Source organism: Conger conger, chromosome 2, assembly GCF_963514075.1.
Source record: "Conger conger chromosome 2, fConCon1.1, whole genome shotgun sequence".
Lineage (NCBI taxonomy): Eukaryota > Metazoa > Chordata > Actinopteri > Anguilliformes > Congridae > Conger > Conger conger.
In genome coordinates, this window is record NC_083761.1 from 20,372,879 (window position 1) to 20,400,872 (window position 27,994).

General features: G+C 43.2%; 1 protein-coding gene across 1 annotated transcript; it reads right to left on the minus strand.

Annotated features, from left to right (window-relative positions):
• Positions 1 to 841: 841 nt before the first annotated feature.
• LOC133115371 (metal transporter CNNM1) lies at positions 842 to 27,769 on the minus strand. Its single transcript, XM_061225250.1, has 11 exons — positions 26,323 to 27,769; positions 15,117 to 15,260; positions 13,858 to 13,998; positions 12,959 to 13,128; positions 11,664 to 11,763; positions 10,166 to 10,311; positions 8,510 to 8,750; positions 6,967 to 7,071; positions 5,836 to 5,946; positions 4,579 to 4,669; positions 842 to 3,555 (listed from the first exon to the last, which is right to left on the minus strand). Exons 1-10 carry the CDS (start codon positions 27,767 to 27,769, stop codon positions 4,590 to 4,592), a joined length of 2,685 nt encoding a protein of 894 aa, XP_061081234.1. The 3' UTR covers positions 842 to 3,555; positions 4,579 to 4,589.
• Between the last annotated feature and the right edge of the window lie 225 nt (positions 27,770 to 27,994).

The following is a 27,994-nucleotide window of genomic DNA, read 5'->3' on the forward strand; positions in this document are numbered from 1 at the left end:
AATCAAATGCCTAAATCAAGACTAGATGGTAGACATTGAAAGCTATCTTTTACCTGCACTAAGAAGCAATTAAATACACCAGACTAATCAGAAAAAGTGTAGAAGTCAAGTGTCCAATTACTTTTGGTCCCCAAATATGGATGTAAAAACCCTCAAATTAAAGGTGACAGTCTGCATTTTAACTTCATATAATTTGATTAGTTTGAATTTCCTGGATAACATTGCATGCTTTACTGGGCATGTCTGGTGTATTGGAACCTATGAAATACTCTTTAAAAGTGCTTCTGGTCCTCTTGGTTGGCTCGGATTCGCCAGGCAAGATTAGTCGAGCACAGAAAAGTATTTGAAGGTCTGGCTGGATTACAGAGCCAAAATATATTGTCCCACTTTCCAAATACTTATGGACTGCATTGTAGATTAACTGCTGTGCCCCAAGGGAAGGTTGCTTGTTTAATGCAGTTGTGCTTCTGACTTACAGTACCCAGTTTACATATTGCACTGCAATATGTATTTGCCCATTGGCAAATCTTGAAATTGGTTAGCCTGTCTCACCAGTCACCCCATTGACACTCTTCCTGTGTAATTTAGTAATGCACTGCAAAACCCTCTCATCAAATCTGGGGCATAAAGCAAACATCAACCAATGATTATAATTAAGCTGTTTAGAGATGGGTTCCACGGTACTTTGCAATAGATTCTGAGCAATTCCATTTCTCTGGGAAAAATCCTCAGGATTACTAGATTATAGTCCAATACCACAATGATTTATTGATTTTGAAAATATATGGAATGCATTTAAAATATGTGAAATAAGAAGAGTTAAAAAATGTACACACAAAAATCAGTTTTGAAAGTTTCTTTTTACTGAGGAAGTTCATAATACATATTGTAAAATTGTTAAGTTTGTTTTCCTTTTTTAAAATATTAAATATCCCAAAAATCTATTTAAACATCTCATAAAATCATAAACTTGTTTGTCTCTAAAGCTCTCTCTTTCTCTCATAAAAAATGATATATTTGGGTATTCTTTAAAACCTCTAAGAATATAAAATCTATTAATCTATTTCTTGCCAAACCTCTTGACTGGTGGTGAATAGTGATGAGTGTTTCATATGACCCACCCCCCCTGTACGTACACACACACATGCACACGCAGTTTGCTTTGTCCCTTTGTCTCATCTTTTTCCAGTTTTTTTACAGTAACATTCAAAATAGCATTCCCCACTGAACTGTGAATTCACAACATGCTACCATTCCTGATGGTTTGCCCCCTAAAGGGTGGGATTTAGGATGGAACCAATTATGAACAGGGCAGGGTGAGCTTGTTATTCTTAATACTCTTTGTGTGTGTGTGTGTGTGTGTGAGAGAGAGAAGCAAGCTGCACAACCTCCCCCCACAGCTGCAGCTGTACCACTGAGATGCATTTCTTGTTCACTCTCACCATGTGCTCTCAGAGAAGAGGTTTGGCAGTTAGTATTGCACAATAGAAAATTGCTTGACGTGTCCTGTGTGCCACAGCTGATCTGACAGACCCATTGCAGCAGGGAAAGCGTATAACACAAGAGGACGAGTCCTCGTGTCTCACTCCCTCCTGCTTGCACCCAAGCTGACTGACAGCATGTGCCGTTTAGTAACTCAGAACTGTAAATCTAAATTTTACATTGCAAAATGCCTTCCTATGATTTACATTTTGTTATTTAAACAAAAGATATATGTAGCTTTTTTTTTTAAAGAACCCTGAATAAATAACAGTTACTTGTTTGAGTATTTTAGAAGAGCATATCTGTCAGGGCAACATTGGAACTCAGGCCACATCCTCACATGCTGAGGGCCGAGAGTTGTTCTAACCTGTTTCACTCCCTTCCCTCTTGCTTGTGTACCACCACAAAACCCCCCTCCCCCCTCAAACACCACCCATTACCCCAACTTTCCCGAGGCTGAGTGGCCTGAATTGCCCTAGTCACAAAGAGTTCCTACATCATGCTTATCTGTACCCAAAGCATGCAGAAACAAGAGGCCCAGTTCAATTGGCTTGGCATTCCCAAAGCTCTACAGCAAAACAGCACCCCCTCCTCCATCTCTTAATGCCTTAAAGGGGTTACAAACACCCCAACCCGCGAATAAAAAGAAAACCGTTTTGGGACTTGGGGCTGAAAACTTGTTTTAAAATTTCAGAACCATGGCTAAATCAAAGAATGAACAAAAGACACAAAATGGGTATTGTTAACAAAACTTGATGTTTTACAGAATTTCAGATTTTATCTGTAGTAAGTCATCATGTAGAACAAAATTCTGATCGTTCAAGTCTTTGGTTGCAGTTCCAGCTGTGGCTAAATAGTGATCATTGTATAAGGTGTAGGAGAAAACCTAAAACCACAGCAGCCCCCCAACCCACAATGCCCAGTCTCACATACCCAAATGTGATGGTTAATAATGCTAGACACCCCATCCTTTTTCTCTGAGGGTTTTTTAGAGGGCAGGGAATCGATTTGACTGATGTTAAATGAGGAGGGGGAAGCAGAGCCCATGGCATGAAAAGATACTGATTGGAGGGAAACAGAAAATTGACAGACATTTGATCTAAATACATTCCCACTGTTACACGATGTCCTCAAATCTCTTAAAATCTTGTTTTGCAGGAAGTGAATGGAAAAATTGTAGGTGTGAAAATACACAAGTATTAAAATGTTATCACATTTTTTGGAATATATACTTTAAGATGTGTCCGTATGATTATGAAGAATTGACTAAATTAAGGAAAAAGTGAGTTTTAATTTCAGCTTGTCTTTAAAGAGCTACAGCCCCCTCCCTACTGATGCCTCACCCTTTGCCTCTTTGCTGAAGGGAGGGCATGGGCAGTCTACTGGAGGACTCTTCTGTGAGGTCATCATTCAGGGAAGATGGCCACCCAATCAGAGTGGACCTATGTGAGAGAAGTCAACCTAGTCATTTGGTTAATAAGTCAGCAATTAATCCATACAAATCTCAGTCTGTCCATCATAGATCTCAATATGCCAGAGAGCTCCTGAGATGTTTTAACATTTATGCGGTTTTGGCACATTCATTTTACTTGTGCCACTTTGTTCATTTTGTTTTTGTTAAGTTTGTGAACAGAACTGGCTTTTTAAAATGTATTCCATTCAAGCTTATGGCTTTTTGTTCAAATATAGGCTATGACATGCGTCATATTATTATCAAGGAAAAATATAAATCTGTTGTTATGTTCATGTAAAATTGAGAGAACATGATTTTACCTGCCGTAAGTGATGAATGTGAGATGAACAGAAAAGTGTTGAAGAAAGCCTGCCCTTGAAAGACTCATAAATTCTGCTTGCATTCCAGGTGGTCCTGTCTCATCGGTCACATAATGTCAGTTGCCTCTGGTTGACTGTTGATTGCCGTATGTTGAAGTGGCTATGGTATAATACTGCCAGGTACAGTATCAGCATTGGTGACTTCAACTGAGAAGTATTCCTCCCAGCAAGTCTCAGGGGCTGTGTCCCAATACTCTGAAAACGCATCCTCCATTCCTCCACAACCACCTCATCTCCTATCTGGAAGTATGGGGGGAGGAGACAAATAGAGGAAAATAGGGTACATTTTTTATAGCAGTGGGACACAGCCGTGCTCTGATAATGGAGAGCAGCAGTGCACATACATACTCAAACTTCCCAGAATCCTCGCTTGGCATACAAAAGTCATGTGACTAATCTTGTTACTGTTATAAATTAGCACAGGTAATGATGATAAAGCTCAACCTAACATTTTATCACTATCAAAAAAGAACTAGAACAACCTGTATGACAGCACTGCTCCAGCAGCAAGACTGCTGACCCCTTATCTATGCCTGTTAACAGCACCCCCCCGCCCCCTTTCCTCGCCCACTACGCTGAACAACAGTTCTGTCCCACTTCCTCCTCCGCTTGCAGCTGCAGAGATCTGCCGCTAATCAGTATTCAATCCGCTTCGCCCTGAGCCCAGCTCAGCATGCACGGCTCCCGAAATTTCCGTTCTTGGGACTTTGTTATCCTGTCCATTAGCACTGGTCTCTTGGTCACAGTTGCCAAGGAGGTTCCCAGCGGACACAGTTCTCTCCCTGTGTCAGGTCAACACAGCTGCCAAACAACCGTTTATGTTTTCGTGAACTAGCTACATGTTAACACTGTTGTGCTTATATTTTGTATGTTTCACAGCCAAAATCTTTTTCTTGATTTACAGGATTGATTCAATACTTGCTGGGTTGATCAGATGTATTCAGGCCCCAGCTTACATCAACCTAAGTCCTCCCCAACCCTTCTAAATTCATCATTAATATTTCCAAACTAACTAAAAAAACCTATCTGGTAAATGCAATGAATGAAAATAGTTGTTTTCATGTCATTCCAATCACAGAGGAAAAAAATATTGGTGATTTGCCTTTTGCCCATATATATATGTAAGTGCATATATATAATTGATTTCTTTCATACTTTTTATGCCAGCAGTCAACCAGCAACTGGTGCCTCTAAGAAAGTCTTGTTGATATTATTCTATGTAAAAAATATCTATTCAACCCCACCCCCCTCCCTTCCACCCACATGACTTCCTGCTAGGTCTTCACAAGGGGCTGTTCTGAGTTGTCATCAGGAGTCCTTTCCCCATCCTTAGATCTTTTTCTCTTCTTATGGCCTGTAAAAGCAGGACATTTTCGTTAACATCCTCATGTTAAAGAGGACTGAGCAGACCTGAATTGCACAAACAAAACAATTAGCATTAATGCTATGCGGCACAACTACAGTGGGGTGCTAGAATGTGGGCACCCCTGGTTTAAATGTTTGTTTGAATGAATCTGTATGTGATCAAAAGCAAACCTGTACTCTAAATGGTACAGAGTTAAACATGAGACCTTTCTGCAATTTTTAAAGCAAGATTGCTTTTTATTTTAATTTTTTAAGAAAAATTTTAAAGAAAAGTTTGGGAACCCTTTTGGATTATTCTCAGATGATTTCTGAGGCCCAGACCCAGGTGATTTACTTGTTAGGGTGAGTATAATTCCAGGGCTGAACTTTTTATTCTGAAGTAACTCCATGCCATCTAAAGTATACAACTGCAGTGACTGTTCTGTCTGGTGTTAACAACCATGGGTTACTGTAGTTGTCCAAGAATTTCAGGATGAAGATGGTTCATTTCCACCAAGAAGGAGAAGGCTACAAAAACTCTCAATATTTCAAACTACCTATTCCCACTGTCAGAAATATTATTAGAAAATGGAGAATAAATGGAACAGTTGAAGTCGAGGCAAGGTCTGGAAGACCAAGAAAGATTTCAGATAGAATGGCCTGAGACCTGGTGAGAAATGCTCAGAAGAATCCACACATCACTGCAAAAGAGTGTTCACTTAGATATTAATTGTAAAACCATTTTTGACCATGGGTGCCCACATTTTTGCACACTACTGTATTACCATTATAACTGCTACTTACTTCAAGAACACATAATACTACATTTCCCACCAGCCTTTGAAGCTAGAGCTCGTTCGCCTAACGAGTCACTTTCGATAATAAGCCCTTAAAACAAATGAAGTCCCTGTTTGACGCATTGGTAATCACTCAAGAGATTCCAAAAGAGTTTCCAGCAGCGAAATAAGGAAGGAACAAAGTCTCCTGTTGATTAACAAACTAAGATGAAAGATTGCGCTGCATGGAGTGTTCATGGAGAACCTGTTAGGATACCCCATGGCAAATGCCATTTTGCTCTACCTCTGTGTGCTGTAATGGGTAAACAGACAGTGCAGCTGTAGGTGAACTGTAGATGCATTTGGGTACGAGGGGCAGGGCTGGGCAGTGGGAACTCACTTAGTTTGAGGAGCAATTTCTTTCCCAGCGTTTCCTCTGATCCACTCAATGACAGAGTGCTGATGAAGGGGGAGGAGGGAGCTTCCGTCTCCATGGGAACAGCAATGGTGTCTGTGCGGGGGAGAGAATGAGGGGGTGGGGAAAAATGAAGGAGAAAGACAGAGACACAAGCCTTAATGTTGCACCAAATAATTCTCTGTCACACACAGGTGTGAGGGTGTCAATGGTGACGGAAACGGACCAAAACAAGGAGTGTATTTCAGTGCTCTTTCCCAGTCACTGTTTGAGCAGTGCATGCTTCAGACAGGCCTTACGTTCTTTGCACCCATTTTTGTCCAAAACATACCTCTCGCTGAAATTGCCCTGTTACAACTGGTCTGATACTAGCGTGATTGGTAAGAGCTTTCAAAGGAATTATGGATGACAAATTCTCACTCATTTCTCACTACTATTCTCATTCTCGTTGATCCCTTAACTTGTGTGACTAGATTGTGCTAGTGTCAGACCCTGACCAGTCATGCTAGTGCGGGTGTGTTTTGGATGAAAGCAGATAGAAAACCAAAAAAACACTGTCAGTTGTCAATTCACACGGCAGGGCTGAGTGACACAGCATTGTATTTAACAAATACACATTCCCTGGAGACATTTACTGTCAACACCACAGACTAAAAGAGAAGCTCCACCATGTGTCTAGTTTGGCTTATATTTGGCACTTCCTTCTGGTTCAACTGAGTGCATGTGCTGTCCAACTGACTGCCACTTCACAAAACCATCTCTCAAGTGTTACTTGTGTTTCTTGTTCGTGCTTATAAACACATCATCTCTGCATGTGGCAAGAGCAGAAATCAGGGGTTTGTGGGCCATACCCATCAAGGGTGTAAAATCCAGGTTCAGAAAGTAAAGGCCTCCCCAGTATTTTGTTCAAATCACCTGGATTGGCCAGTTTAGCACAGTTCTTCACCCTGGTGGTAGAACTAATTAGTGAACTCATGTGTGAGTTCATGGGTGGCAGAAGCACATGGAAAGGACTTTTACTTTCTGACTCCTGGACTCTCCACCACTGGTAACCATTATCCAGAAAGGCGGCTTCTGGTTCTGGTTCTGGTTCTAACCGTTCGTAGTGGCCCTCACCGTTTTCTCCTTCGCCTTCGGGCCGGTCCTCTCGGATGTACGGGATCTCGTCCATACGCAGGAACACCGAGTCGCTGGGGCTTTTCTGCCCATCCGACTTGCTGCCTGCAGGGGGAGACAGAGAGGCAGGCTCACCACACACTCAGGGAAGGAAACTATTGACGCAGCACTGTGACCATTCAGATAATCACCCGGTTAATGTGCAGACCAAGCGAATGTTATTAAGGAAAACCCCAAATGTTTAGTCTCAGAAGCCTGTGTAGGCGAGAATGAGTATCACAAAATGAACATCCAAAAGCTGCGTTCGATATTCCGGGATTGCACTGCTATGCCTTAGCACTTAGGCTCAGTGTCTGAGATCGTAAAACTATGCCATAATTGTGGGCTGGGATCATACACTTGTGCCTTCGTTGATGTGGAAATGTGTGAAAAGAGGAATGGCGTGTCTCTGGGATAGTGTTCAGTGTAGCCGTATCTCAGTGTGTCTGTGGGAATATTCTCCACAGCTTAAGCTCTCATTCATCAAACCCACGGTTTATCTCAATGACTGAGAGGATTCCCCACGATTCATAACCCCTGAGAAGAGAGAAGCGGGGTGGGAGATTACAGGGGTCCAGGGCGGGGCCAGGAGTCAGGCCCAATCCCTTAATGTGTAACGTGGACCGTTTCCACATGCCCCCCCACCCTCGCTCTTCTCACGCAAGCTGGCTCGCCCATAACTGATGAGTTCTTCTTTTTTCATAACTAAGAGGATTTCAGCATTGCCATCTGTGCTAAACCACCACCCCCTCCTCCAATCCGTATACTCTGCCCATGTGCCAATCCCCATTTAGGCTGTGTGAAAGACAGCCCCCCTCCCCCCCGATGTAGGCCACAGACCACACGTGCTGCCGCCATGACTTTTCAGACGGGGGGGGGGGGGGGGGTTAAGGAGAATGACCTCTACTGAATTCCCGGCCCCTCCCACCCCTTGTTGTAGCAGCTCAGCTAGGCTATGTCACGCACAGCGGTGCTAAAGACAACACTATGTAGGGGACAGGATTGGCTGGCTGGCTCCAGTGCAGACTGTTTACATCACAGGCCATGAGTGATACGAGATGTGATCTCCTGAATGAAGACTGTGATACTCGGCCCTGCAGATATATAAGTCTATGCCATGCCTCTCACCTCAGACTGACCCATGACCTGACGCTACATATTCAAACAAAACCGCTTTGTGAGGTGAAACATGGGTTAGAGGGGGAATATGTTATAAACGAGAGAGTCCAAAGCTATTTGTTTAACTGTTGTCAATAATATGGGAAACAATGGTGGAAAACATTTTTTAAAAACAAAGAGACAAATCAAAGCCAGAAACAAAACAAAAAAACTATGTGTCACCATGGAAACCCAAAGCGTGTCAGACCCAGAATTCCTTCTCCATAAACATCACTCCTTACCTACTCTAAACACTTCACAATTTGTCAGGTGAAGTAAACGTTAAATGCTAAAAGTCTGATAAAGAACGAAAGACAGAGGCGCGCAGACGGGCGGACAGACTCACGGACGATGCGGTTCTTCTCGTTGAGGACCGTGGTGCTGTGTGGGACTCCAGACTGCTGCGGGCGGGAGCGGGCGGAGCTGGGCCGAGGCTCTCTCTGCGGCAGCGGGGCGTGGCTCTCCGGCGCGGGGGCCTCGGGGTCCGGCGTGCTGTCCTCGTTCATCTGGGCGTCCGTGTCGGGCGTCTGGGGGGAGCTGTCCATCCGCGTGGCCGTCAGGGCGTTCTGGTAGTGGCTCCTCGTGATCTGTCCCAGGGTGAGGAAGAGTGTTATTGACAGCTACGCTGTAATCTCTTCCTTAACATCCATTTTTATTTTTCTCCCCATTCGAAACGTCCATTTTAAAGGCCAAGGCTGGGCTCATGTCCACAAACCTCCTCCATAAATTTTAGAGCTAGCCACAAAATGGCTTCTTCTGTGATATACAACCAGCATGGCTGAAGACAGAATTTTCGGTAACACTTTACTTGAACTTCTTGCCATAAGGCTGACATAACGCTGCCATAAACATGACATAGCAGCTGTCACAAGATGCCATAACAGGTGATGTCAGGTTATGTCAAATAACATAAAACTTTTATCTGTAAATTTTATAACAGTATTAAGGTATTACAAAATGTTCTGTGTGTGGTCACTATATACTGCTTTATGTTGCATTTCATACATAAACATTTGGTCGAGTACAAATGAATTATTCACTTATTATTCAACTATGTGCTATCATCAGTTATTCATACCATTATGGATGCATTCATTATTTATCATAATTTTTAGCTCTTATTCTGTACCCATACATACACTACGTACATACATAAATACTAGTAGCACTAATAATAATAAACAAAATGAAAGCCGGTTTATTATGCAGGTTTATTTATAGTCATATGCTCAATTTACAAAATTGTTAAAGGAACTGTTTAGGTGTATTATTTTATTACTTGAAACAAATAGATTCAAATAGATTTTGAAACATCCCTCCTAAGCACACCCCACTCAACTCATCTTGTACGTTTCATTTAGGTGTCATATGTAGCATGTTTAGTAGACTCTCCCATTACTGGCATCGCCCCTGCAGCACAGATTCTCTGAACCCATACAGGTCATCTTCATTTTTCCCTTAAAGAGGGAATTTTATTTCAGTTTAAGTGTATGTTTTGCTCTGCAAAAGTAATGTTGCCATTCAAGCTGCTTTTTTTAGTCACTTTAAGCATATTTTCCTGCTTTAAATCGCAATGCACAATTTCATCGCACTTAAAAAACTCCTTCATTTGGGAACTATCGCTTTAAGCATAACTGCAAATGGTTTCCACAGCTGTTTTACATCATTTGACTTCTCTCTGCAGTTCTTTGTTTGGTTTATTGGTTTTTCCATTCCGGTAGTCATCTTGTTTATGACATTGTTAGCTCTCTGCGTCGGTCTGTTATTTTGCATTTGTTGCTTGATGCTATTTGCGCTGTTCTGTTGTTTTAGTTGACAGCTTCCTACATCCTGTTGATTTATTACACAGCAAATTTTTTGTCACTTATTTTTCTCCAAACCGCAGTTAATAGTTACCAGAAAGAAGTTTGCCGCACATTTTTGGGAGTGGGGTCCATTGTTTACAGAGACACTGACTGGGGGTGACCAATGTTGTGAAGCAGGATTGGTTGAGGCGCAGTACCTTGATGATCTGCAGGTCGGTCAGCTGGCGAACGGAGTAATCGGGCAGGTAGGCACTGTTAGTGGTGTTCAGCTGGCTCATGCTTCCCCCGTACAGCATGGAGTCAGAGCGGTTCAGTCCACTGCTTCGGGAGGGGGATCTGTGGACTGAACCAAACGGGGTCGTCCTGAATGAGTTCATGTTCCAGTCATGTTCCACTAAACCAAAATCACAACGACAAAGTATGTATGTACAAGTATGCATAAATATTTGTTCATGAACAGCCCAGAGTGTTTGTATGCATGTGCCTGTGTATGTGTGTTTGTGTGTGCTGAGTACACATACAAATGAAAATTAAATTTAAAAAACACACTGTTTATATTTTAACATTTATTTATAGCACTGCATTACCACATTTTTGCGGTATTCACAGATGTCTCTGTATCAGTGTTTGTGTACATAGGTATGTAGGCATTTGCCTTTAGGGTGAATGTGTGTTGTGGAAATGCGTCCCTCTCATAGCATTGCTCTCACCCCATTCAATTTATCTCAATTACAGGCTGATATCTGCTTGTGAGTGCTGTTTAACTGCTGCAGAATCTAATCAGACAGGGTTACGGGTGAAGGGAAATGGCATAGGGACTCTTCCCGCTGGGGGATGGGACGGGGAGAGGCGGGGGACTGCAGTGGTGAGTGTTGCTGTCAGCAGCCACAGGCATTGCTATTCCATCTGTGTCTCAGACTGCAGGACACAGGGGGGCCCCTGATTGGCTCCCGCTCAAAAGGCCCGCGGTCGACGGCCAATCGTTTTTGGCAAGGGGAACCATGTATAAATACAAGGGGAAATTACTTGAGTCAGCAGATCGAGGGAGCAAGAAACAGGGAGGAGGGAGGGAGGGAAGTAGAGAGGAAGAGAGAAAGAATGAAAGACAGAATGTGCCAGGGCTTGGAATTGCCTGGCGGTGTTCCAGCTACATCTATTTTCTTCCGGAAAGACCAAAACATTTTCCGTGGAGAAGGTGTGATTTAATGTAGGGCAGACCTTCCGTTCATTGCACGTTCCGGCTCTATGTAATTGTGTGTGCGCCAACCGGTTGATCCCCAGTGCCTTTAATTTAATTAGATCATCTTGTTTTATAATTAACACAGCTGCTGCCTCCGCTGTGTCCCGTGGAACTTGCGGGAGAGAAGAATAGTCCCTCACTCCGATGTGTGGCTGCAGACCCACACGAAGCCCACTCCACACATCTCCAAACCCACTCTGCACATTAGCCTGGGTCACCGAGATCGCTTGAGGTCTCAGCAGAGGTGTAAATTCAGGTCTAAAAGAGGTTGGAAAGCAAAAGTCTTGCCATGTGTTTTACATCCGTTAACTCAGCCAGCTGAGTTCACTAATTAACTCTACCTCTGAGGAAATGGGCTAATTAACTAATCCCGGTTATTTGAACCGGGGAAGTGGTTTACTTCCTGAACCTGGATTTTCCAGCTCTGAGGTCAGAGGTTGTGACGGGCAGGTTACCTGCGGACAGAGTGGGCATGATGGCGGGGACGCCATAGTAAGCAAACGCCCCGTTCTCGAACCGCAGGGCTTCCTTCCCGAACTCCACCTCCACACGGCCCTGCAAACATAGGATACGGTCAATGCAGTCCTATAAACCATGCCAAAAAAACCACCTTTTTTAGGTTTTGAAACAGCTGGTAGCTTGCTGACCAGTTCATACCTGGCTAGACCAGTGTTATGACCAGCTTGACCGTGGTGGTTGACCAGCTCATACCCAGATAGACCAGCTTATGACCATCTTGACCAGCTCAATTTTTAATCTGGTCAAGCTGGCATAGCTGAATTTTACAGCAGGGTAGTCTATTGTATTCTTTATTTTACTTATTTTACTTCCATTTCCAAGTAGGTCAACCGAAAACTCACTCATCAATTGCAGTGATAACATTCGGAACCAGTTATATGTAGGGGGATGATTAGGTAGCCAGATGCAAAGAGCCAGTTTTTCATGGAATTTGTCCAGGATGCCTAGGTTAAAGCTCCTGCCCGTTCCATCAGTGATATGGGATTTTTGAGGCAGGACCTCCGTGTAACATCTCATCTGAGGGATGGCACCTTATACAGTATAGTAAACACCATGGTTTCAGGCTCAATACGTAAGATCGATATCTCAGTTCTAATGGGCTTCTGCAGTCTGCCTTTGCCAGCAACGAAATGATAGCCAGTGTACAGGTGAGTGATAAGAAGCAGTGGCCATTTGGTGAGGAGAGGGAGCATAGTGGACTGTGCTTTTCTGAATGGAAGGCAAGTGGGCCTACAAACACTTCTGAGCATTGCAAAAACTGACAGAGGGAAAAGGGAAGAAAATGGGGTAAACGTTTCTCATCTCCACAATGGGCAGGGAATTGGTTATGGGTAGCTTTAGATGGCCCATATGAGGAGGGAGTGAAAGGATAGATAGATATATTGTTGCATTTATATAGAGCTTTTCAAGACATTCAAAGCACTTTACAGCGATGGGGGGAAACTCGCCTCAACCACCACCAATGTGTAGCACCCACCTGGGTGATGCCCTGCTGCCATTTTGCACCAGAATGCTCACCACACACCAGTAGAGGTGGAGAGGGAGAGAACAATGGTTTTGCCAATTGAATCAGGGTACGTTTGGTGGCAGGTTGAAAGCCAGGTTGGGAATTCAGCCAGGACACCAAGGAACCCCCTCCCCTACTCTTTGCAAAGAGTGTCTTGGGGTCTTCAATGACCACAGTGAGTGAAGACCTGGGTTTAAAGCTGCTTGTGTGAAGAATGTCATTTACCTGAAGCACCAGGACAAAGTAGTCCACCGGCTTGTTCCGCACAAACAGGAAGTGCTGTGGCGCCCGCTTGTTCTTCTCGTCGAACTTGAGCTCTTGCACCACGCTGGGGTGCTTCAGCAACCGCAGCAGGATCTTCTCTGACAGGTGGGCGGGCTTGAAAGGCTCCACCTCTGGCAGGAGACCAATCACAAAGCCACAGGGGGTTGGGGAACCAGTGGGCAGTGTTTCAGCTGAAAACCTCAACACTTCCATTCTTTACAGACAGCATTTCAGAAAATATGTTCTGCGGTTAGGCTTTGATTTACAACATAAATTACACCTTTTAATATGTCTTGTAAAACTCGTGAATTTTGATGCTTTTATGTGCGTAAGTAAGTTGCTAACAGGCTGCTATATTGAAACTACAACAGTTGTGGCATGCAGGTGGGCTTGTGTGAAATTTCAAGTGGTGTTTGATGGAATGCGATCGATGTTCTAGTTTCAATATAGCAACTTGTTAGCAACATATTTTTTTAAACCACATAATAGCTCTGAAATTCACGGTTGATATGCAAAAGTGACATTTCTGTTGTACAACAAAACAAGAAAGTATCTTAGCCTCATGTTAACCACAGGCCTCATTTCCAGCAGAAATCAAAATCCTTATGGGAAAAAAGCATTGGAAATCTGCCGAGGGAACCCATGACTAAATAACACTAACTCACTTCCGGGTTCTGTGTGTGGCACAGTGATAGACAGAGAAATAAGCGGAATGAGATAGCCAGCTTGCAATTTTACCCAGGATATTCAAACGAGTGAGGGTCTAGATTTGTTGATTATATGATTACAATTGCCTCACATTAACAATCGACACTGGAACCCCTCCCACCCTCTGCCATCACCCCACACAGCAGCCTCACCTGTGGACAGGAAGCGGTGCGTGGCGAGGAGCAGCTGTGGCGAGATCTTCACCTTCATCTCGTTCTCTGACAGCTTAAAGATGGAGAAGTCCTGCTGCTTCCTCTCGTGGTGGGACACCCTCCTCTTGGTGCGGTTGTCAGCTGTGGCGGTTGAGAAGAGCGAGCGATGGAGATGATGTTGAAGATGAAAGGCTTCTATAGAGCACTGTCACAGAGAGCTCTCACAAAGTGCTTTTACAGTGAGAGCCACACCTCAACCACCATCAATATGGGCCACATACTCACTGTCCACCCCCCCACCCCCCTTACGGCCCACATTGAGGTTTTCCACTGACACGTGTAATAACTGCAAAGCAGACAGTTACAGTATTTGAAAAAGAAGAGTTGCCTATGATTTAATTTTGATTTGCATGACATCCTATATAAACAGGTCCCATGCACTCTACTGACTAGTAATGACTCTCATACTCCCAGTGTGTGCAGTGCATCTCCCTACAGAGGACATGCAAGATAAATCTGGCCGTTATGACGACACCCTGCTGGGAGAATTCGCACCCGGAGATTCAGGTGCTAATTATTTTGTACATGATTAGCGCATCGTTCCGGCTAATTATCTACGGATTTCAGTTTATTGGCACTTCCTAGCTTAGGAAGCAGGTGGTCTGATCAATTTCTTTGAACGGATATGAGCTTGGGGGTCAAACCAATCCATACGTGTCCTTTTTTTAATTAAGGGATCGATTCTCCTGTGTTCAGCTGCCATTTTTTTTTGCGTGATCATGTTGACGGTGAATATGTGAATATTTTGGGTCACCAACACAGTGGAAAAGAAAGAGGAAAAATCATTGCCATCACACCTGAGGGCCAGTTCAGCTATCTTCTTTATCTTTCTCCCTCTAATAGAAGCTATGAATCTCAAGCTTGGCCAGCAGCTGTGGATTTCTGCACATTCAGCGGGTGTAAACTATATACCTCCAATGGGGTCTCTAGGTTTATATTTTCACCTATAAATCTACTTTTTTACTAAATACGACTAAAATATTGTCAATGGGGTGAGAAAATTTGACTAATTTTAAGATTTTGACTAATTTGACTCATCGCCAACTTTCACTTGTCAAGCAAACAGTAATTTTAAGCAAGCTCATATTTTGTACTTTTTTATTTTTTAGAGAGAGAGAGACAGAGACAGAGCAAAAGATTTGAAGTCCCATAACAAGAGTTTTGCATTGCAGACCAGGTGGCGGACTACGGGTACGTACTGTAGAGGTCGGTCTCGTCCAGGATCTCGGACTTGATGATCTCCTCGATGACGTCCTCCAGAGTGACGATGCCCATGACCTCGTAGAAGGGGTCGCCCTCGCCCTCGTTATTCACCCTCTGAACGATGGCCAAGTGAGATTTACCTGCACGAGAGTCAAAACCAGCCAGACTGTCACCTGTTACCGAGAAACAGGCTGCAGACATGCCCAGCAGCAGACCGAGCTCACCGGTGCTCTCTTTCCTCATAATGATGTTCCAAACTGTTTATTTTGGAAAGCCTATTGTTTGGCCTATGCCTCTGTTTTTTCTTCGTATTTTTCAGCCTCATAATGGCTTCCTTGAATGTCCTTGGCACAACTCTGGGCCTCAGCCAATAACAGACTCCAAAGGTGATCAAAAGCCCAGAATCAAGACTAGACACTGAAAGCTTTCTTACACCTGCATTAAGGGAGAGATTGAACACACCTGACTATTGAGAAGCAGCTGAGGAGCCAACCGTCCAATTACTTTTGGTCCCATAAAATGGGGGGGAGAGGGGCTATATATAAAAAGGAATGTGATTCCATACCCAATATGGGAATTAAAGAGATCCCCACTGCTCAGCTCAACATCTGGATGTTACAGATGAGTGACAGAGGAATATACAGCTCATGCTAATTTTAGAATGCCATGTCTTCAGATGATATGTAATAAAGTAGCATCTCTTCTGGAAATAAAAAGTAATATTTTATAACATCTCTTAAAAATGGTGCATTGAAAAGTACACATTGAAAAAAGCATTAGTAAAAGATTTACAGAAATGTTTAGAACAAAGGAATATAGCAAGTACAGTATAAACCAACATTCAGAACATCAGCAGCAGAAGAGCAGCAATAAAGGATTATCCAAAGTGAGTTTTTCAACAAAACCAATATATAACAACTCCTATTCACAAATGCATGCACAGCTATGCCATCCAGACGTGGAATTAAAGGCACGAATACTGTGTGTTCTGTGCACTGCGTCTTTCACCATCTGGTCCGGGGAGGAGGGCAGTGTGAGGCCAGCTGGCAGGGTGGGGCGGGGGGGAGGAAGGAGAAGGAAGTTTGCTCCTGCATGCTGGGACATTTCATGCCAGCCCTGACCCCCGGGTGCCACAGGGGTGTGCCATGTGGGTGGTAACCCTGGCTGCAGATTCACAGAGACGGCTCTGCTGAGTGTGGATAGGGCAGCCTACGGTCACAACAGTGACACACGCATGCACACACAGTGACACACCAGACTCCCCCATCCCCCCAATGGGCACACAGGCTGAAATAAAACCCAATTAGTCCATTGGGGATTCTCAGTGAGTCACTAGGCCAATAACCATAGCCTTTCCAAGCTAGGCTCAGGAGAGGGATGTATTGAGAAATAATTTTTTTACGCCCCTGTTTTTTAATATCCACATATAAATCCTCATCACAGTGGGAGACGGGAGATTTCTTGAGAAGGTTCTGAGGGCCAAGCCTTACGTAAGTATTGTTTTCAGAGGATTACACAATAGTTTGGCAAGAGGTACCCATGTTGGTCCCCTGAATTCCCCATAAAGTCAAATATTTGGCTTTTTAAGTTTAAGATCAATAACTTGCCACAAGCAACAATTCATAATGCAATACGGGGTTCCCACTCTAAATCTTTCAACACCAAACACAAAAACAAAGATGCCACGGATACAAGCTAGATCAACATATCCAACATATTCATTGTGCAACCTGTCCCAGACACAGTTGCGGTATCAACGCAATTCAAACTGAGGAGATTCTACTGGCCCTGCATTTCAAGGGGAAGGTGACTAATCTACCATGGCAGCCAGTTATCAGTTTTTTTTTGCCCATCACTTGCTAGGCAAGCCTCTTACTCTAAGACTGGCTGCAGCAGTAATGATGTCCACTCACTGAGCACTTTATTAGGTATTTCTTAGATTTCTTCTGCTGCAGCCTATCCACTTAGAGGTTTTTACGCATTGTGTATTCAAAGATGCTCTTCTGCATACCACTATTGTAATGTGTGGTTATTTGCATTACTGTCACCTTCCGGTCAGCATTGACCAGTCTGGCCATTCTCTTCTGACTTCGCTCATTACCAACGCGTTTCTGCTCACTGGATGTTTTTTGTTTTTCGCACCATTCTCTGCAAACTCTAGAGACCGTTGTGTGTGAAAATCCCAGGAGATCAGCAGTTTCTGGGATACTCAAACCACCCTGTCTGGCACCAAAAATCATTGCACTGTCAAAGTCACTTAGATCATATCACTTCCCCGTTCTGACATTTGGTCTGAAAAACAGCTGAACCTCTTAATCATGTCTGCATGCTTTTATCTGTTTAGTTGTTGCCACATGATTGGCTGATGAAATATTTGCTTTAACAAGCTGGAGTACAAGTATACCTAATAAAGTGCTCACACGGTGTATCTAAGCTGTCCTGAGAACAGCTCTGATCAATCACTGGCATACATCTGAGGAGGGGCTGAGGACTGAGTGTTCCTGCTCTATGAACCAGCTTAAAGTATCAGAGGGCTTTTGCGCAAGGTTGATTTCCCGGCTTGGCAGCGAGTTGCAGCCAGGGTTTACGTGTGTGTGCCTGACCGCGCGGGTGTGCGGCTGTGTGTGTGGCGGACCGTATCCATCGCGTGCAGACTAAACGCGACTCCACCGGGTTGGGGGACGGGAGTGTGGGGAGGGGGGTGCAGTCTCAGCGGCTACCCAGGGAGACTGCAGACAGCAGCTGCCTATGCACCGGGCACACCATTACATCACCCAGCCATTACATAACTCTACCCACTCCTCCTCCTCCTCCTACCCTCTCTCCCCACCCGCCTCCTACTCCAAGTGCTGGTGCCCATACAGGCAAAACAAAAAGAAAAAAATGAGTCAATCGAAACAGGTATTTTAGTCTTATATTTAGACTTCAAATCGTATTTCTATTACTCACCAATGAGGTGAGACTGACTCATTTGAAGGTTTACCAATGGGGTAAGAACATTTCACTGGTTGGCATTTATATAGCGATTTTATCCAAAGGGCTGTACAACTGGTGCTTCTAATTCACCCATTCATATACACACTCACACACCAATGGCGATTGGCTGCCATGCAAGACACCAACCAGCTTGTCAGGAGCATTTCCTTCCTTCTGGCAGACGCAGTAGAGCTGCCCCCATACAACAGCTTCAAATGCTAACTGCTGTTATGTGGGCCACTCAAAATAAACACAAACCCGCCTGTTAGCCGTATGAGAATGGGGGCTGGCCATTCCAAAATAAACAGGCCAGTCAACACGCACGGTTTTGCCACAACATTAGACCTTCCTCTGTCTCTCTGTATTGCTTTAAAATGATCAGCTCCAGGCAATCTCTCAAGTACAGCTCAGGTTCTTATAATTTTTAATGGAATTTTATTTTGTTTTTGAACAAACAAAATATGTAAACCAGGTTAAGTGTGTTGCTGGGTTGAAACAATATTTATCAGTAGGCCCTGATTAGAGCTTCCATCTTGGTTTGTGCAGAGGACACCTGAAGAACAAATGTTTTGCAAGTAGCTTGAAAATAATTTGAACCTCCCTTTAGACACAAGTGATGCATGACAATAATAACATGAAGCACTGGTCTTGGCAAAGAGAACAAACTACAGTGACCCTGTGGTGTCAGGTGGTTTGCACATCGTGCCGGCAATATCCTCAAGATTTATCCTCTAGATTCAATGCACTCTCAGCAACAGCCTCCTCTACTATAAATCAGGCTAAATGCTTGTATGTACCGTACAGCGTGTACCACATACAAAATGTTGTATAGGCTACGGCTGCAATGTGGCAATTCAGAAGATTTATTTCAAAAACAAGGTTCCATGCCGGACAGATTAGAAAATTTTCCACCTTTCACAGCACAAGTATTTAAATGATTGTAAATCACCCTCTTGTACAAGGCCAGCCTCATAGTAACGTGTGTTCCTTAACACCACAGCAGGCAAATCTGGGCTCTGTAGAATGGGGCAGAATGTTTTCTTTAAAATGTCATTAAAATATCAGGCAGTAGAGGTTGTTCAGCATGAAAAAGTACCTCAGGGATAACTACACTGCAATATCATTAAGAAAAACTCAAGAAATCAAACTCCAACACTCAGTTTTCTTATATTATTCATTGATATTCATATCTTCATATCAATCTTTCATTAGGTTTCAGTACACGGCAATTGCATTAGGATGTTTTTCAAAACATGTTAAAATGCACTATACATAAAACACTCATTCTTCCTCTACTGGTACAGCTCTATAAAAAATAAAACAAATAAACAAATAAAAAAACAACTAAACATTGTATTTTCAAAATCATTATCCATTATCCAAAATGCAAGGGGAATATTAAATTAATTTTGCCCATGTATTTTGGATGTTACACTATGACATAGAAAATATAATTCAATTTGTCAAGGTGGAGTACAGTGACTTTCTCCAGCCAACCCAGCCCTCCAGCCATTGTTCACCCTGCTGTTGAGCAGGGGAGTGGGGTGATAAAAGCCAGCACCATCAACACACAGCCCCCACCTGGGTGATGCACAGCTGCCATTTTACATTCACCACATATAGCATCGGCTGTGGTGGAGAGGCAAGCGTTTTAGGGGATGATGAAATGGCTGGACTAAAGAACCAGGCAGGGAATTTGGCCCAGCCTCTGTGGGAGCAGTCCTAACTTTTATGGCACGTGCCATGGGAACCGTAATGACCTAGGGGCATATTGGTCTCCGACTCTCCGTCGGTGCATTAGCAGATTGGTTTGCTGCTTGGGCCAGGGGAAAGACTGGGTTGTGATAGCTCTGCCACACCACTTCCAGAGACAGGCAGGGATTCACCAGCTGGTCTCCCTTCACATAGAAGCACCAACCCACTTCAACTTTAGCCACGATACGGCTAACAGGGCCGTATTTTATGACTGTTTATAGTAGGTTGCCTTTCCCTTATGAAAAATCCATGTGTCCAAAAGCAATATGTGAACACCAAACATGTGAAGAGAACACATATGAACTATAAAAATGGCATGTTTTTGTTCACACGTGAAAATTGCAGTTCACATTTGAAAATGCAGAATTTCACATGATTTCATGTCGTAGGTTTAGTCACATGTAGAAGTTTTCATTCATATGTGAAAATCTTTTAAATGTCCAATTCATGCGTGACAATTTCTGTGACACTTCTTTTGACATGTAAATATTATGTCAAATTGTGATTTTCACATGATTTTTCCAAGGTTTTTACAGACCTTCCGATCGAAAATGTGTACACTAGATCATAGTGAACTAGCGACTGCAGGTCACTTCAAGCACAGCTGGCAGAAGACCTGACATTTCACACAGAAACATGCCCCCCCGCGTGCACACACCTGGTGTGGTCCATTTTTAGAAGGTGACATTGAAGGCAGAGGAAGCGAGGGAAAGTTGGTGCTAAATATTTTATGGCTTCCCTTCTGGGTGCTTTTTGAGCAGAAGGGACCACGGGGATTTGTGCTGGGGGGGGGGGGGGCTCCCAGTAGAGAGGGGGGGAGGGGGGGTCTTAGCACAAAAGTCCCCTCACCCCCTCCTCTCTCTCTCTCTCTCTCATTCACTCCCTCTGCCTCTCTCTCTCGCTCTCTGTCTCGAGATTTAGCTTTTGATCTCACAGTAATAAGGGTGCCCGGACACCTGCCTCACTGCTCTCTGTGAGCTCAGGATAAGTCCTCAGGTCTTATTAATATACTGTGCACACAAAGCAAGATTTAAATTTAGATTTCCAATCACATATTTGAGCTTCTTGTCCTATCTCCATCAACAGTGGATTATATAGAACAGAATAATACTGAACATTAACAACCTGCAGGCTTGAACAGGAGGAGGTTGAAAAACATTACTGTGAACCTACCAATTTTCCCGAATCAGACTTTGATAGTTTGGTTTGACCAGCAATCAAACATATCTAGATAATAATTGCTTGAGTGGTTCAGTCATTAAAGATTCTCAAAGTAGGAGTTGGGATGCATTAACCTCAACCTTGCAGGCTCAAGCATGAGCTATAGCCAAAGCAGGATGCAGGACGCAATTCTTCATCTTGTAAGATGTAGGGTGGATTGACAGTGGGCTTCAGAATTACTGGCACCCCTGACTGGCAATGCACAAAAATACCTTCAAAAATCAACAATATGAGGAGCTGCGGTGGTGCATGACTAGCAAGTAACAGACTTTGATGCAGGCATTAGTTCTTAAACAGTTGCACACCGAGGACCGGGGTTCGATTCAGCCAAAGCCACGTGGAGCAGCATAATTGGCTCGCCGCTCCGAGGGAGGGACTCAGCAGGGGTTAGTAGGGGTTTGCACACAATAGCGCCCCGGGCGACGAGGGATGGGGTCGTTCACAGTGCATCCTCAGCCAACATCGATAATTGGAATAGATAGGGTACAACTGCCTACCAAATTGGGAGAGAATTGGAAAAGATTTTAAAGAAAATTTGAAGAAGAAAAAATAAACAATCTAATTATTGAGATAAATGCAAAATGCCAACATCTGGTCTGATTTGGTCTCATTTGCTCACTTACAGTAAATTATGATTGAACAAAGGTGCAGTCAGTACCAAAATGTAATGTTTTGGTCAGATACAGCATCGGCACGTTTGGAATTGAAACAGAGACGCATAAAAGGGGAGGCACCTCATACCCATGGTGAAATTTCATATAATGATGTTTTTGGGCTCTTTCAATTCCAGAGGTCCTGGGGCACTGGTTAAAATGATTGGTATAATGGATTCCAAGAAGTATCACAAAATTTTGGCTGACAATTTGGTTGCCTCTGCCACAGGGCTGAGACTTGGCTGTAGGTGGACTTTCCATTAAGAAATGCTTTCTTGACAACAAAATCAATGTTCTGCAATGGCCATCTCAGGCACCAAACCTCAATCCAATTGAAAACCTGTGAGCTGAACTCAAGACGGCAGTTGGTAAGCGTAAACCCAAGAATGTGAAGGATTTTGCAAGTATCTCTGTAGTGGAGTGGTCCAAATGTGCTCCGTAACCTTATCAGGCATTACAGGAAAAGACTCCATGCTGTTATCCTTGCCAGATGTGGATGCACCAAGTACTAAACCAGGCGTTCCAATAATGACAAAATCTTGATTTTGGTGAAATATGTTTTTTTTAATTAAATGAATGTATGATTTTGGACGGTTCCATTGAAACATACATAAAATACGGTAATTCTCACATGTTGACATTTCAGGTTAATCTCAATAATTAGCCTATAGTGTTCATTTTTAAAGTAATTTTGTGCATTGCCAGTCAGTGGTGCCAGTAGCCCAGTATTCTGGAGCCCACTGTATGTCAGCCTGTTCCTTGGGTTACTGCTGTATTAGCTCCTCTCCTCCCAACCATGCACCAGATAGCCATGGGTTACAAGTTTTCATTAGTCAGTTTTATGACTCTCCTCAGACTGGTGCTAGCCTCCTTGTAATACTGTGCTGTGCAGCCTGTGGTGTGGAAAGCCAGGGTGACTGGTTATTCCAAATTTGGTTGATTGAAAACAAGAAAATGAATCTACAAAAAACTATTTCCCATCTGCATCCTGTTACTTATTTCTAATGTGATGACATTAAATTGACATCACCTAAGAATTGTAGCCTATTTATTGCATAGGAGACAGATATAACGTAATATCGATTAGACACTGAAAATAGCTGAATGCAGCCCTCTCCCAAATTATTTCTTTATAGCCCAAACAACAGAATGTGAAGCCCATCACCTACAGCAATGTTTGCTTAAATTTTTTCTACCACATCAAAAGTGTTCAAGAAAAACAGCTGCTGCTGATTGGGGTATCTCTTTAAATGGATACATTGCTTCATTACGAAGAATATCCAGAAACCATGACAATTTGGCGTTTTAACTGTGCCTTTGTAGCTTCGTTTAACTGTACATTTGTAGTTTTTCAGCCCAGTGAATCCATTGCAGAAAGGGACTTCGTGACAAATTGCTGCAGCGCATGCAGTTACCTTGCGAGTCATGCTAACCCCCTCCAAAGCTTTCTGCAGCGATCGCAGAATGTACCCGTCACTCCGAATTACGCATGGTTACATAATGTCTCCGTCTGTGTGAATTCCACGCTTTCGTTTCCCTGCAAAATAATCTTCAAGGACAAAAGGGATCCCACCTGACTGCTTCGAGCAAGGATTGCACATTGATACACGGGGCCATCCCGGACATTGCATCACCCTTGTGTGTTTAATGTATACTGGACCTGCGGAAGCTGCAGAGCAATCTTCTTTCTCATTTGCACAGGGGACGGCCGGCTGCAGTCTTTAAAAAACCGAGTTAAAGGGACTCTTTAGTCAGCCGTTGTCATGGTAATAGCAGCAAATTATTCATAGTTTCTGAGTTGTACGCCATCATCATGTTCCCCATCGGTTTTCCCTTAAGCCCCAAGATGTTCATTCAGAATGTTTTTTAAATTCGTATTCTGTCAACATATCATTGCCACGTGCCGTCGTGATAAACATTCTGCTTAATAGCAAACGGGGAAAAACAAGTCAAGCTCAAAGGACTGGTTACTTCACCACCACAAAGTTAATTTTAATATGCAAAACCAAAAAATCGAAACTAATTGATAACTTAATCCTTTCCACTTTGCCCCCTAGAGGACTATTTCCACCTATGTAGTGGTTCTATAAATATTTAAAAATCTATAAATATCTCAATATCTCAAAAACTGTGTACTGCACACAAATGATTGAAGACGGAAATGAATGAAGAGGTTTGTACCATTCAGAAATTTGAGACAGAACAAATTTATGTCAGAGCAGGTACATACATTGTACATAGAATATACACTAAAATATAAAACAATGACAAAACACCTAATGTTTTTATAGTTTAGCACTGCATATCTCAATTTCTGAGTGACAGACCAACCCAGAACTAATTTATATTCATTATAAATTTATATTACATATTCATTCATTATGTTTTATTCACATATGAGAATATGTTTTTTATAAAGCATGCCCAAAGTGTCCAAAAAGCTCAAAAATTACTCACCCTAATGCTTTCTAACCAACCTGGATCACATTTAAAATTGAACTTTTAAAAGGTTAACCAGAACCCTGTTAGACCCATTAGCAAGTACAATTACAGGTTTATCTTTCTGCTTTGCGAATGCAGCGATATACCTAAACTGTTCATCACCTGAATATGACACATTATACCTTGTTGGAAAGGGTAGAAAACCTGTACAAGAAGCTAACCATGTTTTATATTAGTTCCATACTGAAATGACCTAGCAATGCATCTACTCACTAACTGTATGTATTTGCTTTGTAGTCCTAGAGAAACTACAATATTCACAGTGTAATGCATGATATCCTCAAACATCATTCCTTACTCTTATATTGCTTCCTACTCCCCTCAACTACTCAATAACATGCACAAGAAGAGATCATATGCTAGAAAGGCTTTTTTGTAGGGCTGGTTGAGTAGAGTACAGACTACGACCACTTTTAGGCAAAAATAACCTGGACCAACAGTCAGCAGTATCTGCACAGTGTAAGAGTCAGTGTCAGTGTCTGAGTTTCAGTTTGGCCCAAGTAAAGAGAAGAACTCACTCATAAATCTCAGATAGTATAATAAGATGGTGGAGCCCAATGAGGCATGAGGTTTAATCTAAAATCCAAGTTGCAATAGAGTTATTGATCACTCTTTACCAGAGAGTGTTTAATCCTCATGAATCTTGTTCTCCAACTAAACCCCTCTGTCTCGGTCTGATTGCCCGCTGCTGAATTGGAGTGGTGCATAAGAATCTGATACTAGGAAAAGCTAATAGACAAAGAAAGCAGATTTTGTGGCATTACACATCAGATACTCTATATAAGTGGTTCTCAAGTTCGGTACTGGGCCCCTCCCTGTGCATGTTGGTTTTTGTTCCATGCTTTTTTCTTAATTAGGTTGTTCAACACATTATTTTTTCCCCTTTAAATATATTAACACAGTGGTCTGGTTCATTATCTTTTGCTTTGTCTTTAAATTCTTAATTTCTTCCTGATTATTAGTTTTTGTTGCCATGTGTCCACACTTTCACAATTAGGGGCAACTGATTCAACTCAGCCTTTGATTTCATCAATTATAACTTTTTAAAATCTCTCTGATCTTGTAACTCTTTGAAATATAGTGCAATGTGAATACTGTGAATTTAAAAAATGAACAACTTGTTTTCTGATTTTGCAATTGTGCTTGGAACAAAAACCAACATTCCCAGGACCAAAACTTGAAAACCACTGCTCTACATATGTAAAAGGTCAACGGCCAATATTGGCTGTGTCAAATTATATGGACTACCTTTGCTTGAACAAAACCTGACTGTAACATATCATGTAGCTTGAAACCTTTATATCAGTTGATGAATAATCGTTTATTAAGAAAAGGAACTGAACAAAAATGAGTGTCTGGTGTCTGAATTGTTTTGATTTTTTCTGTCCTGTGCTTTCAAAGTGTGTTCTCACATTGTTTTACTCGCCATCCCAGCAGGTTTACCATACGCCACTGCACAAACCCAGCAATACCAGCTACATAATTCTGTATGACTGTAACCCACTTAACTTAAGGTCACCGTGCTGCATTTAGTCTGTCAGCATTGGGTCAAATGTTCAAATTCATTCATTAACAGTAGGTTACCGGACAAATTATTCTCAGCTAGGAGGCTTAGGCATGGGATAAAGATAAACTATTAATGAAATGCCTTTATCTAATCAGAGTTTGAAGCTCTCCACAACTGTCTTCTCCTCAAAATGCTGGACACACTCTATATGCCACCCTCAGATCTAAGGATACCCCACTGAAACAAATTTGACAGAAATGTCAATACATTTGTTGGCATACTTCTTTCACACGGGTAACAGCTATTTTGTTCAGTTAAAATGACTGATGACTGGTCTCAATACAGAATCCTATTTGAAAAAGGTACTGACAAGTGTTATCAGATAGCCTTTTAACAGCATAAACAACACAGTTGCCAAGGAAAACTAACCACACAAGCATAGATGCAAATCACTCTGTGCATTTCACCACACTATCTAGAGAATAGGCTGCTGGAGGAGCATTGATAACATAAATTAATTTCTGTCATCTTAAATCATTTTATAGCATTATCACTGACTCCTTATAACAATTCTATTTAGCATCTTACCTTTCTTGAATTCTTCAAGCATGGCATCTAACTTGGTGTCGTTGAAAACGCAGTGCATGGGGTGTTTGTAGAACTGTGTGATGGTTTTTAGAGGAGTGCAATCGTCAGGGTCGACAAAGGCCAGATCTTTGACGAACAGGATATCCACGATATTAGACCTCTCGTTCTCAAACACGGGGATTCGGGTGTACCCGCTCTGCATAATTTCGGACATGGTGTTAAAATCCAGTACAGCGTCGGAGGCCAGCATGAAGCAGTCATTCAGCGGAGTTAACACATCTTCCACCGTCTTGGTCCTAAGTTCTAAAGCTCCCTGTATAATGTTCAGTTCCTCTTTCACCAAGTCGTGGTATGGGTCGGTTACTCGCAGCATCTCTAGTAATTTCTCCCGGGTGTAAAAGTTACTGATTTCTTGGTTAAGAATTGTGTCGAGCAGCTTGCTGATTGGGTACGAGATGGGAAACGATATCACCATCAAAAGCCTGGTAACCCAGATGGTTTTTGAGGCGATAGCCAGCCCGTGCCTGGATGCCACAGAGTGCGGTAGGATTTCACCAACAAAGAATATACCGAAAGTGCAGATGGCAGTGGACAGCCAAGTCATTCCAAGAATCTGACACATCCAGACCGCTAAGGATGCATTGATGAGCGCATTACCCAGCAGCAAGGTACAAAGTACATAGTTTCCGTGTTTCCGGACAGACTCGATTCTACGTGCGTACTTCTGCTCCTTGTCAGTGCCGCTGTTCTGTAGCACCTGGAGCTCCACGGGGTCTAGCGAGAGCAAACTCAGGTTGAGCCCACTGAACAGCGCCGAAAGCCCCAGCAGCACCACGGAGATAAGCACTTGCAGCCAGAGGTCAGGTTCCGGGGATCGCTCTACCACAGCAAGCCAGAAATCTCTAGTCCTAAAGTGCTCCCACTTTGCCCCATCAAAGGCACACATAGAATAATATTTGATTTTCTCTCCTCTTCGTAGGTCTTTGGCGAGAAGTTCCACCAAGACCGAGTTTTGACTGGAGGCGGATCTGAAGGAGCCCAGTAGTTCTATATCAGAAGTCCTGGCGTTCTTGTCCATGCACAAGTTTCGTTTCGGGTGGACCTGCCCCTCTCTTCCCGGGCTGGGCTCCTCAATGAAAGCGATCCAAGGCGCTGTGGCCGCGTTGCTTCTGCCGGTCACAGTTCTGTTGATCCTGGGCTGAGAAGCTGCATAGTACACGCGCAACATAAACCGCGTCCCTTCGGTGGCCTTCAGCACCCCGTCCTCCACGGACAGCTCTCCTCCCGTCTCCTCTGGGCGGACACCGAGCAGTCCGCGGGCTGTGGCGGGGAAATAAGTGACCAAAATCAGAAGAAGGGACAGGAAACGGGGTGGCGGGATGCGGACCGGAGAACAAGTAGCCGCAGCATCCGCAGCCATGATGCTCGGTGTGCTGCACGAGCACATTGGCGACCAGAATCACGTGGCAATCTCTCGCTCTCATCTGCTGAAATCAGGGTAATAGCTGGAGTCCCCCCATAATACAGCAGAGCGAGTTGACCTGACTGTGTAGGCTACGATGTTGGATGCATTTTAGAAAATAAACCCTGCAGTGACGTAATGCAATTCCTCAAGAAGATAGGCGAGCCATTTGTCACAGAAATAGCAGAATGAATATCCAATAAGCGAAGG